Source organism: Tupaia chinensis, unplaced genomic scaffold (assembly GCF_000334495.1).
Source record: "Tupaia chinensis unplaced genomic scaffold, TupChi_1.0 Scaffold000437_1, whole genome shotgun sequence".
In the NCBI taxonomy this organism is placed as follows: domain Eukaryota; kingdom Metazoa; phylum Chordata; class Mammalia; order Scandentia; family Tupaiidae; genus Tupaia; species Tupaia belangeri.
The window spans coordinates 818,005-835,148 of record NW_006159942.1 but is presented as its reverse complement, the minus strand read 5'-3'; the positions used below and the strand labels follow the sequence as shown (position 1 = coordinate 835,148).

General features: G+C 37.7%; 1 protein-coding gene across 1 annotated transcript in view; it reads right to left on the bottom strand.

The window, feature by feature from the left end:
* Positions 1-17,137, bottom strand: part of ATG3 (autophagy related 3) — a 36,808-nt gene extending 19,671 nt beyond the window's left edge. Inside the window, exons 1-5 of the mRNA XM_006155124.3 lie at positions 17,024-17,137; positions 13,899-13,940; positions 8,310-8,359; positions 4,772-4,842; positions 2,891-2,998 (exon numbers count right to left, since the gene is read on the bottom strand). Coding sequence (XP_006155186.1) covers positions 2,891-2,998; positions 4,772-4,842; positions 8,310-8,359; positions 13,899-13,940; positions 17,024-17,095 — 343 coding nt within the window. The 5' untranslated portion in view covers positions 17,096-17,137. The remainder of the gene's footprint in view (positions 1-2,890; positions 2,999-4,771; positions 4,843-8,309; positions 8,360-13,898; positions 13,941-17,023) is intronic.
* Between the last annotated feature and the right edge of the window lie 7 nt (positions 17,138-17,144).

The following is a 17,144-nucleotide window of genomic DNA, read 5'->3' as shown; positions in this document are numbered from 1 at the left end:
GCCAAACCACGATTATAAGGCGGCTGTTTAAGGACTTCCCAGTCAAACTCTTACAAAAGCCTTTGTGTGATGAGAAGATCACTCTCATCACAGGAACACTCACGCAGGAACACTTTGGTGGAAGACTCTGGTAAAGATTTCCTGGGCCATTTCCTGTTAAAGCTTTCTCAAAATACTCAACTCATTAAGAAGCAAACAAGTTTCAGATCAGAGAGGCCAAGTTCCAAATCTCTGTCTATGTCTTGGAAGGAAACAGATGGTAGGAGAGGAGAAACTGACCTAAGGAGGCACTTTTCATCTGTGCAGATTACTTAGCCCTTATCTACTGCAATGAGTCTCAACTAAGGACAGCAATTTTGCCCTTCATAAAACATTCAGCGATGTCTGGAAGGCATTACTGAGTGTCACAACTGGGGGATGATTCTAGCATTTAGTAGTTAGAGGCCAGAGAAACTGCCGAATATCCTATAAAGCACAAGAGATACTACAACAAAGAATTATCCAGCACAAAATATCAACAGTACCAAAGCTGACAAACCCTACTCTACTATTAGCGTCCTAGTCTCTAGGATCACTAAGAGAAAAAAAAACTTTTCAGTATCACAGATTTAAATGCAGAACACAATTTCTTCATGAAAACTAAGTCAGGGGATCAGCAGATGGTTTAATGGTTACGTCACTGGACTCCCATGTAGTTAAAAGCGGTTCAAGTCCCAGACCAGCTTAAAATTCACACTGAGCACGTGTGTGTGTGCATTCCCAAAATCCTGAGAGGAGAATGGAGGAGAAGAGATGAGGGTGACTTCTCGTTTTCTGTCTCTCTGTCTGACAAGCACATGTGCCCTACAGCAAAAATCTCTATTAAAAAAAAAAAAGTCGTAACAGACCAGCAGATGGCATAATGGTTACATCACTGGGCCGCAACTTAGTCAACCATGGTTCGAGTTCCAGACCCTGCAACTTAAAACTCATGCTGGGGATGTGTGCCCAAGATCCCCAGAGGAGAATACAGGAAGGATTATGGCATGGCAGTACCCCCCCACCCCCGCCCCGGGAGGTGATTTCTCACGTTCTCACTTTCTGTCTCTCTGGTGAGCTCTCCAAAACAACAACAACAAGAACAAAAATTAAGTGATAAATAGCAATTATCTACAGCAGCATATAACATGCATTCACATAGTTACATATATATAGTGGCAAAACATGGTTTTAGGACTTAACAATACATTAAAAAGTATGCTCAAGGCCTAATGGCAGTGTTGTGATAATAACACAACACTCTGTGAGGCTGATCCACATGAAAAGGTTGCTAGTTCAAGGCTGAAGACTTCCCTGAGTACACCAGGCACATGTGTGCTCAGGACCTGTGCTGATTGAGGCCAGGTGTGGACTGCAGCATCAAAACCCAGTCCTAGTTACTATCTCTCTGCCTCTTTCTGTTTCTCACATTCATGGAATAAATAAGTAAACTTTTAGGAATCTGTATTTGGGATTTTAAATGTCTTATACAAACATACACTTATGAAAGCCTTAAGTACAATTTGTTTAAAAATCTTTATTGATCAACTTCTATATCAGATACTATGACAGATATTAAATATTCAACAGCCTCTACCTTCATGGAGCTTACTAAAAATTTATTTTAGGGTTAGGTTGACCCCATATCATAGTGGTTAAGCACTGCTCACAGGAAACTGAATCTCACATGGTTGATCCTGATTCAAAGCGCAGCAACAGGGAACCAGCAGTTAGTGTAATGGCTATGTCGCTGGACTCCCACGTAGTCGACCGCAGTTAGTGTCCCGGACCCGATGGCTTAAAACTCATGCCGGGTGCATGTGCGTGTGTGCCCAAGATCCCAAGAGGAGAATGGAGGAGAAGGGATTGTGGATTGACCATCCCCACTGGGGGGTGATTTCTTGCTCTCTGTCTCTATGTCTCTCTCTGTCTGGCGAGCGCACGTGCCCTATAGCAAAAACCTCTCCAAAAAAAAAAAACCACAAAGCCCAGCAACAGTAGTTTGAAAAATCAAGCTGGGCACATATAGGTCTGTGTCCAAAATCCTAATGGGATATAAAAATGGAATAAAAAGTACTGTGGTGTGATCATACTCCACTGAGGGAGAACCTCTACTTCCCTCCCTCTTTCCCATTCTGGAGAGTACAAGCCCATTCTAACAATGAAAACAACATTATCTTGGTTGGGCCCAGCAGGTGGCGTAGTGGTTATGTTGCTGGACTTCCACATAGTTGAAAGCAGCTGGAGTCCAGGACCCAGTGGTTTAAAACTTACACTGGGCACATGTTTGTATATGCCCGAAATCCCAAAAGGAGAATGAAGGAGAAGGGAATGCGGTGTGGCCATCCCACTGGGGGTTATTTCTCGCTTTCTGTTTCTTTGACTCTCTGCAAATACATGTGCCCTATAGCAAAAATCTCTCTTAAAAAAATTATTTTAGTAGTCATTCAACAAATAATTATTAAATACTGTTAGATGTAGGTACTCTGAGTAAAATAAATAAAGATAGTTCCTGTTATAGAAAAGCTCATAATTCAGCAATGGAATGATGTATAAAAAGGAAATTCTAAAGCAAAATAGTATGCATATTCAGTATGTCTGATTGACTTTACTTTTTTTCCTTTTTACTTAAAAATAGAGATTACGGCTTTTTCTAATTGCAACTTAATCAGCAGGAAACAGAGAAATTTGGTATACTATTTTGGGTATGTTTTGTCCCTCCCCCCCACTATGGTCCTCTTGCTTCTTTCAGGTAAAAGTCTACTAGAACAAAACTATGCCTTATGTGTCCCTTTTACTAATTTTTTAAAATCAAGGCTATAATAAAATAATGTAAAAGAGTTAAACGTATGCCATTCTATTCTTCTCTTACCTGTGTTGTGATAGGTATCTACCCATCCTCCATCACCATCATCTTCTTCAATGATAGCTTCCAATTCATCTGAATACTCCATCTGTTTGCACCGCTTGTAGCATGGCACTAAAAAATTATTTTAAAAATAGCAAATATATTGGGTTGTCATAAAAGTCATGATGCATTTTGCATAGAAAAACAGAAGGAAAAAGTTGTGACTTTTCCAGCAAACCAATAGTTACTAGCACATAATTTGTTAACTGTTAATCCTTTAAAGTTTATTCCATAAAAAATGGTATTTACACTACCACCAGTATGTTAAGTGAATATTATACTTCACTTCAAATGAAAGAAAGTATTTAAAAGTTATATTCAGCTCACAGATACATAATTTGACCATACTTATTTTTCCCTAATTGCTGTGGCAGAAGAAAAGTCCAATAGAATGGCTCTACGTGAGAGTGTTCTATACATTTCATTTACGTTCTATAGATTTCTTTTTTGTGATGGTCTGTGAAGAACAGTAGCATGAAGCCAGAAATGACACTGTTCAATTTCAGGTTAATAAATAACGATCCCTTATTAAATGGCTTTATTCTTGGAACATGGAGGTACCATCTGTCACATCAGAGGTGGTATAGGTGACCTCTGATTTACAATGTTAAAGTAACTTTCAATAAGAATTTCATAATTTATACTTGGATCAAGTTATTTACAATTGATAAAACACTTTAAAATTCCCCAAACTGCTTTTTATTTTCGAAAACAATGCTAGTGCCAATTTTTCTATATAGCAAATGTGTCAATTAAGAAGTATTATTATTCATAAGCCTAAAACTGAACAAACTTCAAGATGAAAATCTTATGAAGTAGATTGAACAAATTGCTATTAATCTTCTAATTTGTTTAAACTAGCATGATATAAACCATCAATCTTTAAAAAGTAGAATACAATAAGCTATAAGAAAAAAAAACTGTTGTTTTGTGCATAGTATTTTTTCTTTTCCATAATGGTTAAAGTACAACAGAAACCAACACATTGTTTTGTACATATTATTTTCTCTTTTCTATAATGGCTAAAGTAAAATAGAAATCGATGCATTGTTTTGTGATTATTTAGGGGCTATAACAACCTTGTGATACTCTAAAATTAATTTCTTAAATGTGATGCTACTTGTTTCAAAACATTTTCTGTGACAATAGGCAATCTTTCAATGGCACAGTGAATAATAAAATCTGTAGCTATGGACTTCTGGATATCAAAAGTAGCTATCAATTTCATTTTACATAAAAAAATTTAATCCAAAAGAGATTAAAATCAAATAGCTAAAAAGATTATAATTACAAAGTTGACTTCAAAAAAATACTATTAGAAGTCCAACTTTCCTTGCATATACCTTCTACCATCCCTTGCTTCCTGACAACTGTATCTTTTTGGGAAAAAAAGAAGAAAGAGGGGGATCAGCAGTTAGCATAATGGCTATATCGCTGGACTCCCACGTAGTCGACCACAGCTCGCGTCCCTGACCCGGTGGCTTAAAACTCACATCAGGTGCGTGTGCGTGCGTGCCCAAGATCCCGAGAGGAGAATGGAGGAGAAGGGATTGCGGCATGGCTATCCCCCCTGAGGGGTGATTTCTCACTTTCTGTCTCTGTCTATCTGGCATGTGCCCTACGTTAAAAACCTCTCCAAAAAAAAAAAAAGGGGAACTAAAAATTAACCAAGAAAAAAATACTTCAGAATACTTTTCCAGTAATAAAAAACATTGGGCTTCACTGAATTTCCAAATTTCTATCTCAGAGTAACTGTAAATACTGCTTTACAGTTTCAGAGTTTTTGTTATTGTTTTTAATATAACTCTGTACAAAATTTACTAATGTATTCCAAATAATACTTACCATTTTTGGTTACCAAAAATTGTTTGCCCGTGGGTAGGTATGCCTTTACTTTTGGTTCTTCCCCTGTGGCCCTTTAAAAACAGTGAAAAGCACCAAACACATTTTGAATGGCAAATACAGAACAGAAGATACCACATATAAATAAATCTCAAAAGTACAGAATCCAAACTTCTGAGAAACTGTTTTAGGACTGGGTTTGGAAGAATGCCATTAAGTAATATATGTCAAAGTACAACACAAAAGCACAACACAAGTAAAATATACTGAGATACAGACAGACCTAAGAGAATTTTATTAAATATTACACAAAAAGAATAATCTACAACTATTAAACACCTATACACTTCAAAACAAAAAGAAAATGCTGTTCTGTAATAACCTGTAGTCTGCTGTATAATCTCAGATTTTTTTATCCTAAAGTAATGCTCATCTTGAGACCAAGCAGCAGAAAAATAGCTGCATGGTATTACATAACAAAGTAGGTGGCTAGCACTATCTCTGTTCCTACCAACATATTAAAATTAGAAGTAAGAAACAAAAGATAATTTGAATCAAGAATAATGCTTGAAAACAAACTAACAAACGTCTACTGAGAGCTTATTGAGTATTGGGCTTAGAACTCTAACAGGCATTATTTGGAAATTAGCCCTTATAACTATAAAAAGGTAGATGATAATACATTCCCATTTCATAAGTAAATAAACAAAAACTCTGTCCATCATCACAAAACCAGAAGGCAAAAGAACCAGGACCACGCCAAGTAACTCCTTGGTTCCTATTCTTAAACACGACTCCCTCTGGGTCAACTGTCACATTTCTGAGCTACTCTGGCATCTCTCATTACAAATCTGTTCAAAGATTCTACTATAAGTTATCTACTAGAATAGTCCAAAGCTGAGGGTGAAGGGGCATGTGGTGTCTAACACAAACATAAGTATAAATCTGGAATTCTGCTGCCTTTTCAAACTTTAAAGTTCAAACCATAGATATGAGCAGAAGGTAGTCAGGAAATGACCTAATACCATCTGACAGCCTTACAGACTTCTTTTGACTAATTCCAAGTGTCAAATTCAACAATGTCACAGCAATACCTGAGATTGTGAGAGAAGATGTTAAATAAAGCTATAGCATCACCTGTGCACATGAAAGTATTAGCATGAAACGGTCTATTCCTAGCACTGACTTAAAATAAATTGTTCCTTAGACATAAGAAATGCAGCAAGAAGTGTGGACACTGGAGTGGAGTATAACTGAGTTCTAAGTTACAAAAACATAACCTCAACCACCATAATTCATAAAGTGGAATTATAAATTATTAGTATCTGCTTAAAAAAAGATCCTGTACACAAACAAAAACTCTTATACCAATTTTATAAATCAATATCTAAACTACTTAAACAATTAAGAACTATGACAAAGAGATCTTAATTTAAAGTGTACCTCTAATATTAAAAGAAAATCCTGAATTAGAACTCATAAAATGAGTAATATATTAAATTTTAAATGCCTATTTTTGAATTACAGATTAACAGAAAATTTAAGAAAGGAAAAAACCACAGCCTTACTAATCTTCAATGCCATGCACTCAATTTTAAACACAGAACAGAAATACATACAGAAAAGGCAAAGGCATAAAAATAAATGAACCTGATATTTTGGCCTTTTTAGGTATATTAGAAATAATTCCCAGGCCATTAGGTGGTACGATGGCTACAGCAGCTAGATCCCATATGGAAAGCCTAGGTTTGAGTCCTCAACCTGGCAGCTTAAAAAACAGGCCAGGCACCTGTATGTGTGACCAAAATCCCAAGAGGAGAATGGAAGAAAAAGGATAGCAGTGTGGTCATCCCCTCAGGGGTGGGGTGGTGGTGGCAATTTCTTACTTTCCCTCTTTCTCTGTCTTTCTCCAAAAAGTACACACACACAATAGTAAAAACTAAAAAGAAATAATTCCCTAGAAGATAAAAGAACAATTGATAAAGAGCAGTAACAATGGTTTCAGGGACAATATAAAAATAAAGGGGGATAACATAGGCAACAGATCAAAGAGCTTCAACTTTGGTTTAACATAATTTAATTACTTAAGCTCTTTAGTATTAAGTAGAACATCATCAATTAGAACCTTGTTAATTCAAGAATCCCTGCTCCTTATTAAAACTGTACCTATCAATTACAATTTTTAAAATGTCATTAAGGAAAAAAGAAAGGTTATAACAAATTGAAGCACCTACATACAAACAAGGTGATAATGCTCAACAATTTTAGCCTAAATAAAATAGGTCTGCCAATATTTGAATTACTGTCACAGAGTTTTATCAAGTTCTTAAAAATAATGAAACCACAATTGTTTTAAAACATTCTGTTATTATTCAGAGTATTCTAAAATACACATGTTGTAAATTAATGAAAATTACTTAAATTTCTTTAGTAATTAAAAATAAACAAAGAAAAAAAAATTTTAAATCTCTTATGAGTGAAGTTATGGTTAAAATTTTAATTGGCATCATGAACCTTTTGATCTTAGCTAATTCCTTAAAAAGGAGCAAACTTCTTTTTTGGAGAGGTTTTTGCTATAGGGCGCGTGCGCTTGCCAGACAGAGACACAGAGACAGAAAGCGAGAAATCACCCCCCGGGGGGATGGTCACGCCGCAATCCCTTCTCCTCTATTCTCCTCTCGGGATCGTGGGCACGCACGCACCCGCGCCCAGCATGAGTTTTAAGCCACCGGGTCTGGGACGCGAACTGCGGTCGACTACGTGGGAGTCCAGCGACATAGCCATTATGCTAACTGCTGGTTCCCCAAAAAAGGAGCAAACTTTTAACCTTAATTTAAAAAAAATCCAAGTCTTAGGTTTTAAAGAACATAAAACTCTGCAAAATCTTTGTATTTATTACTGTTATAAAATGCACGACAGGGCCTGCAGGTGGTGTGGAGGTTAAGGTGACGTGATCCCACATGGCAACTGAGTAGTTCAAGTTCTAGACCCAGGTTGAAAATCACCCCAGGCATGTGTGCGCACTTGTCTAAATGTGGAGAAGAGAATGGAAGTGAAGGGACTGTGGTGTGGCCATCTCCTCTGGGGAATGATGTCTCTCTCCCCCTTCTCCTACTCCCTTTTCCCCCAGTAATTGCACACATCCTATACAAAGCCGTCACCACCACCACAGCAAGTATTTGCTTCATTTAAAGAAAACTAAGTTAATGAAACTATGTTAATCTAGAACATTATTTTTTAAGAACCCCAAGATCAGACCTACCCATGGTAAAGAAAGGAAATATTAGTAAAGGAACTATATGCATTTATCTCACATATGTCCACCTTTTGTGCTAATAGAATAAAACAAACTGGGTAGAACACATACTTTTTCTTGCTTCATTTTACTTTTAGCACCACTGGGGCATTGTTTAATATAAAAATCTAATGAAAGTGGATTAAATTGGTCATTCTAATTTTCATGCACTGACCTATTTTACAAACTGCTATAAACCTGAAGCTGTAACTTTTACTTTTTTATTCTTCACTCAAGATTGCTTACCATTGCCATGTTGGACAGTGATGGACTAAGTGATCTCCAGCTGCAACAAACTATTCCGGATTTAGAAGAAATAGGGAAAAAAAGGAAAAAAGAAAAATTGAGTATCACTGAATATAGGATGGGAAATATCAACTAGTTACCCTGGCCACCTGCTGATCCCCCAAATCCTCTTTTTAAATTATTCTACCATAGGGGCCAGCAGGAGGCATAATGATTAAGGTGCTGGACTCCTGCATGAAAGATCGTAGTTCAAGTCTCGGACTCAGCAGCTTGAAACTCACACCAGATACATATGCGTGCATGCCCAAAGTCCCAAGAGGAGAATGGAGGAGAAGGGACTGTGGCGTGGCCATCCCCCTGCTGGGTGATTTCTCACTTTCTGTCTGTCTCTGGCTGTCTCTCTGGCAAGTGCACATACCCTAAAGCAAAAATCGCTCCAAATAATTATTCTAAGATAAACAGTTTCTGCTTATTCTCAAGAGCAGAAAGCAGGTCTGCTAAACCTAACAGTGGTGTCCGAATTTAAACAACATGTACACATACTTTCCCAAACACTTCTATTTCACAACAGCTCTAACTTAAAATCTTGCATTGGTCTGAGTTTGTTACACGGCAAACAATTACAATACATTTAATCTAGTGCCTTTCTAAGTACATCTATGTAAAATTCTATCAAATAAGAATTCTGAGAATACCCTATTTTAAACGATACATTAACAAGATGAGGTACAGTTTATTTCAAAGTCTTTTTGAAATTTAAACTAGTTAAGACAAAAATCAGGTCAGCCCCACAGCCTAATGGTTAAGGAAATTGGAAACGACATGGGTGACTGTGGTTTGAAATCTGGCCTTGGTGGCTTGAAAAACACACTGGCCATGTGTACCCAAGACCCTGACAGGATGGAAAAAGGAGAAGGAATTCTGGTATTACAATGCCCCACTGGGGTGCTCTGTATATATACATCCTTTCCACTCTTTCAAGTGCATGTGTTTTCTGGCAATTAAAAAATAAAAGGCAAGGGACCAGCAGTTAGCGTAATGGCTATGTCACTGAACTCCCATGTAGTTGACCGCGGTTCAAGTCCCAGACCTGGTGGCTTAAACTCATGCCAGGCACGTGTGCGCGCATGCCCAAGATCCCAAGAGAAGAATGGAGGAGAAGGGACTGCGGTGTGGCCATCAGTCCAGGGGGGTGATTTCTCACTTTCTGTCTCTCTCTCTTTTTCTGGCGAGCACACACGCCTTGTAGCAAAAACCTCTCCAAAATAATAGTGATAATAATAATAATAATAATAATAATAAAGGCAAAAATCAAAATGAAAACAAGTTTTTCTACCAAGTATTAAGCATTTTGTAGTCAGGGCAACCGGATGCTCCATTTAGCTCTGTGGTTTTCAGAAATACACTTATCACCACCAGAAGTAATAATTTAACAAAACAAAGAATACAAAAAAATCCTTTCATTATATTGTCTTGAGATTGCAACTTTATCTACCTATTAATTTTATTTCATGGGCCTTTTGGCATCATCTATTAAAAAATAATAAAAAACATTGGAAGGCAAAGAAAGGTATTAAAAAACAGGGCTAGCAGGTGGTATGGTGATTAAAGTGCCAGATCCCACATAGCCGACTTGACAGTTCAAGACCTGAATCCATCAGTTTGAATGTGTGCATGCTCAAAATCCCAGGAGGAGGATAAGGGAGAAGAGATTGGGATGTGGCCGTCCCTCCCAGGGTGCTGACTTCTCATTTTCTCTCTATCAGTCTCTCTGTGGTAAGCACATGCACCCTATGGCAATTAATATCAGAACAAAACAGAACAATCAGAATTGCACTGATAATCAGTTCATGAGTACACCTGTTCTCATTAGCAAGTAATGTTCAAATGAAATGTATGGTCAAGCAAAATAAAATGTAAAGCAGACTCATTTCTGAATTATCAATATTGCTTGCAGAAGCTTTCTCTTAATGATTAAATATTCTCATGAGATTTATTACCAATGTATAATACTGAATAGCTCCAACAAGACAGACTCAAAATTTATGTTTCAGTGAGCAACTTTATTCCTCAACAGGACCCTATTTAGACAAGTCATTCAGACAATACAATATTAGATATTAGCTGTCCCACTTTTTAAACATAGTACTTCCACATCTCTCTATGAAAACAATAATAATAAAACAGTTGACAGGCAGAAGTCCAGAAATGGGAAGAAGAAACAAATGGACAAATCAACTCTGTGCATCAGTCCCTTGTTTTCGGGGGATAGGGAGGAAATGATTCCAAGATACACGCATCTCAACAGGCCCCCATGGATACCAAATTATGCATATGTTAAACTACTTTATATATTGGGTCATCAGAAAAGTCATGATGCATTTTTGCACAGAAAAATATATCATGATTTTTCAGACAACCTAATAAAATGGCATAGTATTTGCATATAACTTATATAAATTCTTCCACATACTTCAAATCTCTAGATTAGATTATCTAATACAATGTAAATACTATACAGTTGCTATATGGGAATTTTTATTTTGTATTAATTTATGCATTGTTATTTTTTATTACAGTTTTCACTCCCAGTTGGTTGAATCCTGCAGATAGGAAGGGCTGACTGTAGTACATAGTACTCACCCAAAGCAAAAGATCCCTTCCAATTTTCTCCTCAGGCTCATTCTAGTCTAACTTACACTTATAATTGTTTTTTATCCCAACCAGCATTGTGTGCTTGGTATTCGGCTGGGCTAGTTTTGCCTTAGATTTTTTTTTTTTAAATAGAAAATTCATAAATTGCTTCATGATGCAACTAAGTGTTAATAGTTATTCATTTTAGGATGGATTCCTATTTTAAAACAGCTTAATTCTATCTAATGACCACAGATGTGTACATTTAACTCCAACTATCTATTTAACAATTAGTAATCTTCACACACCAGAGATAAAGCCAAAAGAGTACAAGAACAACAACATAATTTTATCTCTAGTATTGCTTTCAGATACTATACTTAAAAAAAATCACATCTTGGGACCAGCAGGTGGTGTGATGGTTAAGGTGCTGGACACTCCCACAAGGCTAACCAGGGTTCAAGTCCCGGACCTGGGGGCTTGCTTTCTCACTTTCCCTGTCTCTCTCTCTCTCTGTATGTGTCTCTCTCTGGTCAAATTAAAATAAATGAATAAATAATTCTAAAAAAAAAACATGTCTTAACTTTATCTTTGTTTGGCAAGAATATTAACATATCCTTAAGATCAAAACAATTTTATTTGGCATTCAAAGTATTAAGCTCATGCAGCCCAAGATGTAAGAGGTTCTTTAAAGAATGTCTAGCTGAAATCCCTCACCTTATAGATGCAAAAACATGAGACCCAGGCCTAGAAGGCTTAACTGACTTTCACAAGTTAAGAGAAATTAAAGAAATGGGTCTAAAAAGTAGGTTCCCAAGGTTTTTTCCATACTACCAATGTTCTTCACAAAAATTAAAGACTTTTGGGAACCAGCAGTTAGCGTAATGGTTATGTCGCTGGACTCCCATGTAGTCGACCACAGTTCGTGTCCCGGATCTGGTGGCTTAAAACTCATGCTGGGTGCGTGTGCGTGCGTGCCCAAGATCCTGAGAGGAGAATGGAGGAGAAGGGATTGCAGCGTGACCATCCCCCCTGGGGGGTGATTTCTCGCTTTCTGTCTCTGTCTGTCTCTGTCTGTCTGTCTAGCGAGCGCACGCGCCCTATAGCGAAAAAACCTCTCAAAAAAAAAAAAAATAAAGACTTTTTACTTTATTTAGTTCTTCCGAGAGAGAGAGATGGCAGGGAAGGAAACAGCCACAACAGGGTCTTCATGCCATAATATATCTCCAGGCTCAGCCAAGGATCATAGGCAGTCAGGGAGACCTTGGGCTGCCAACTCAGGACCTTCCCTTGTGGCCTCAGAATCATGTGTGTGCATTACCACTCTACCACCAGGGCTGGACATTATTTCAAAATGCTTCTTTTAAAACAATGAGTAAAGTTTTATTGTCAATGAGTAGTACTTGCAATGAGAGTTATAGATCAAGCTTAGATAAATTATTTGCCTTTTATTAAGAACAAAATAAGTCTCATGCTACCCTAACTATTCATAAACCTGGAATCTAAAAGGGTTAGCCAAGTATTTATTCCCCTAGGGATAACGAAATAAACCACCTAAATGTAGAGAACTCTTATTATACAGATCTGGTGAACAAGTAAAATGTTTCCTCAAACTATAATCCTATGCTAAAAGTTCAATAAAATATGACTAGCCTATAAAATAACTATTAGTTCCAGCAATGAGCAGTTTCAACATTACTTTGTTGGTAGAAAAAACAAAAGAATGGTGAAAAGAGTCATTGTCCAGGATGTAGCACTAAAATACTTCAGCCGATTTTTTTTTTTTTGAGAGGTTTTTGCCATAGGGCATGTGCGCTTGCTAGACAGAGAGACAGAAAGCGAGACATCACCCCTCGGGGGGACGGCCACACCGCAATCCCTTCTCCTTTCTCCTCTTGGGATCTTGGGCACACACGCACACGTGCCTGGCGTGAGTTTTAAGCCACCAGGTCCGGGACACGAACTGCGGTCGACTACATGGGAGTCCAGAGATATAGCCATTACGCTAACTGCTGGTCCCCTTAAGCCGACTATTAAGGAAAAACTTAAGGGCAAGCTCTAAAGTGCAGGAGTAAAATGCTGCTCAAGAGAACATGGAAACCTTAGTTTGACCCCCTGGTCTTATAAGTCTGAAACATGATGCCATGTATGTAACTACCTAGGATGGATCCAATGGGATGGAACACTAGAAGAAGGGAACTGTGGTGTTAGCAGATCCTGCAGAGTGTACTCAATTCTCTCTCTCTCTTTCTCTCTCATATATGTGCTTTTTATGAAAAAAGAAAAAATCTTTAAAAAAGGAGGGGGAGATTTATCATCAAAGCAGTGAGCAAAATTTCTAAGAAAGCCACGAAAACACACACTTCGTACAGACAGAACCAAGACATAGTAAACACTAACAGCCCACTGTAAGGCTCAATATAACACAAATATGAGTGAAGAATGAGTGAACATAAAAAGCTTCTCCATTTCCTCTGCTACCCCATTCATAAATAAAGAGGAATAGAAAAATACATGAAGTGGCAAACTGAGGGAAATAACATCTGCATTTCTATGAGAAGTAGAAATCTCCACCTATCATTAATATAGTCAGCAATAGCTAGTTTTATTCAAATCCTAAAGTTTGAAATTTTTTTCTTTCTTTTTGGAGAAATTTTTGCTACAGGGCATGTGCACTTGCTGGAGACAGAGAGAAACAGAAAGTGAGAAATCACCTCCTAAGAGAAATGGTCATGCCGTAATCCCTGCTCCTTCATTCTCCTCTCTAGATTTTGGGCACACAAGCACACACACCTGCCTTGAGTTTTAAGCCAGGACTTGACCCACAGTCTACTATGTGTAAGTCCAGCAATGTAACCACTACGCCATCTGCTGGTTCCAAGATGTTTTCTTATAAAGTACAAAAGCCACCCAGTTTAATATAATTGTAAAACAGAAAGTATTTTCAACACTTACTTCTTCTGGGGTGATTACACCTGTTTCCTTAAACTTTGATTCCTGAAAAAGAGTAAAAAGAGTAAGAATATTAAACTCTCTCTCATGTTCATAAAAGTTATTTTGAAACATAGAAAATGTTTATGAAGTAACTATTACCCGGCACTCTTTTAAGCAATGGAGTACATACACTCACAAATACACACATATTTGCTTTGCATGTATAAATGTACATGTCTGTAGATATGTGCATATATATCTGTATATGTGTCACTGGTACCGAATCACCAAGGAAGATACTAGTTTAACGCAAGAAACTTACATAAAAATAATTACAATACAATTTGATCAGTGCTATAACTAAGCAAAGCTCTATGGAAAACAATGGTTTAAATAAAACATAAAGCTTTACATGATTCTGTGAAATGACCAAATACCTTTATTTTACAGTACAGTAAAAATGTTAAAGATATCTAAACATTTTAGAATTTAACTAGTCTTAAACTGAATATGAATAAACTGAATAATATAAATAAATTGAAACTAATTTCCAAGATGTTGATTTAATATCCTCTCCTCTAAAGCAAGGATACTAATAACTAAAGTTTTCTTAATCTAAAGTTCTAGGTAAGATTTACAGTCTACAAAAATGAAAAAATCATTTATGAACCTTCCTTATTCAACAAATATGTATTACTATGTGCCTGGCACTATTTTAGGCAATGGGGACACAGGTATGAATAAAATAGACCAAAGTCACGCCTGCCTTCACAGGGAATTTAAAGCTCAGTTGAGAAAGAAACCCAAATGATAAGACCATTCCTTGAAGAAAAATGAAGCAGAGAAAGAACTCTAGGTGGTAGGGGAAAAATGGCCATTTTAAATAGGATGGTAAGAGAGCAAAACTTCACTGATAAGTGATATGAAAACCTTAATGAACAAGCTTAAGGTTGTCTGAAAGAAGAGCATTTCACAGACACAGTAAAGTACAAATGCAAAATCCCAGAAGCAAGGGTATACTTGATGGAGTAATAAAGAGAAGGTCAGGTTCGCTTAAGAAAAAGTGATCATAGGAAAGAATGGTAGAAGAGATTGGCGCCTGCACTAATCAAGTAAAAACTGATTTTTTTAAAAAAGCTGTTGCATGGTTATTTTGGCTTTTACCACATGTGTATCTTCCAAATGAATTATGACTTTTCTTAATTTTTACTTGTAAAGATAAGGTCATTACTTCTTTAGGGGATTTTGTATTTCCTCCTTGTCTTTCGTGATCCAGTAGGAAACTATAAGGGAGCCCAGCAGTTGGTGTAATGGCTAAGCCACTGGACTCCCATGTAGTAGACCACAGTTCAAATCCCAGACCCGGTAGCCTAAACTCACACTGGGTATGTGTGCATGCATGCCCAAGATCTTGAGAGGAGAATGGAGGAGAAGGGACTGTGGCATGGCCATCCCCCCTGGGGGTTGATTTCTCACTTTCTGTCTCTCTGTCTCTCTGGGGAGCACACCACCCTATAGCAAAAACCTTTTCAAAAAAGAAAAAAATAAGAAACTATAAGGATTCTCTCTGTAAACCAAAGGTATGTACAGACATAACAAAGAGAGTCATTCATTCTGCTATTTTAAAAATCATACTGACATGCTAATGATTCCTATTCAGTTTGAGCAAGAAAAATGATTCCTTAAAACACGATTCTACATTTAGGCTCAATAAAATTCAACTGGCCTATGAAATAGCCATTTTATATTTAATTTGAGAAGTTTCTTGTTCTTCTTTCCCTGAAACTAAAGTTGTAACTTTGGCCAGATGGTGGCACAGTGATAACACAACTGGACACACAAGGGTTTAGTCCTGGGTTCACATTTTGGACTTCCCTGAGCAAGCATGGGCACACCCAGGATCTGGGCCACTGAGACTAGGGAAAACTGTGGCATGACGACTATTGGAAGTCTCTCTTTCTCTCTTCTCTCTCCCTCCCTATTTCTCTTTCTTTCATGGAAGAAATTAATAACCTGAAAAAAAAAGTTGTAACAATTGTTATTGAAATCCTATATGCCTAGGTAGATATGCTATTCTGAAAGTTATGCTAACTTTGCATATTACAATATGCAAAAACATTTTATTCAAATATCAAAATCATTTTCCAATTTTAAAGGTGACTGAACAATGTAAATTGACATCTTTCACTGTAAACAAATATAAGCAATCTTGAGTTTTTCTTAACTAGACTCAACAAGGTGTCTTTTATGACTCTTAGAAATAGCAAAAAGTACAAACCTAACATTTTCCTTTGTCATGGAAAAGGAACAAAGTAAAACTGCCTCCTATTCTAGGTATATCAGAGTATTTCATTACCTGTATAATTCTTATTTACAGGTTATTTTTTTAAAAAAACTAAACAGGAACTTGCCACTCATCTACTATTGTCACTCATTTTTCAAAAAGCAAAAATATAACTAAAACATTAGTTATGAGAGAACAACATGAATGCAGGTCTTTAAGTTTATCTATGGAAATAAAAGTCTGTAATAGTATATCACAATTTTTACTTTAAAAATGGTGTACTGTTGTCAACATACAAAAAACTCCACACCCATGAGGGTCAAGCTGCTCCTCCATCTCTGAAGTACAAGACTAGGGACAGCTAACTGAAAAGCTGGGGAAAGAAGTTCTGCAGGTTAGGTAGGTTCAGCGTCACTGATTGAGACGTTCCAAATTTCCCCTTGTTACTCTGAGATCCCATCAAGCTGAGCGTCAGTCACAACTCACCTCTTTCCTATTTCTAACTCTAAGAGACTTTCCATGTCACTTGAAAGGAAAAGGTGACATGTCATTGGAGTACACGCTTTTCATTTTTTTTAAGTGATAAGCCAAATCTCTGTTTAAGAAGTTGAGAAGACTTCCGATGTTCGCATTTAACGCTATTTCGCGGCCCACCACCTTCCAAACCCGACGTATCCAGACGCGAGTTTCGACCGGTGAGGAGCCGGGAAGCCCTGAAGAGCGGCTGGTGGGACCACTGGAGCGGGCTGGACCCCTGCCCGTGTCACCCCCGTACCACCTTCCTGCAGCGCTCCCCGCCAGAGAACGTGGGATCCCTCGGGCGCCCGGTCCTGCCTGACAGCCCTGCGGCCGGCCGGCTTACCTTGAGGACCGGGGTCAGGTACTCAGCCACTTCCAGAGCCTTTCCCTTCACCGTGTTAATCACATTCTGCATCGTGGGGCCGGAGCAGCGGCCGGCCCCGCGAACGGGTGGCAAAGGCGGG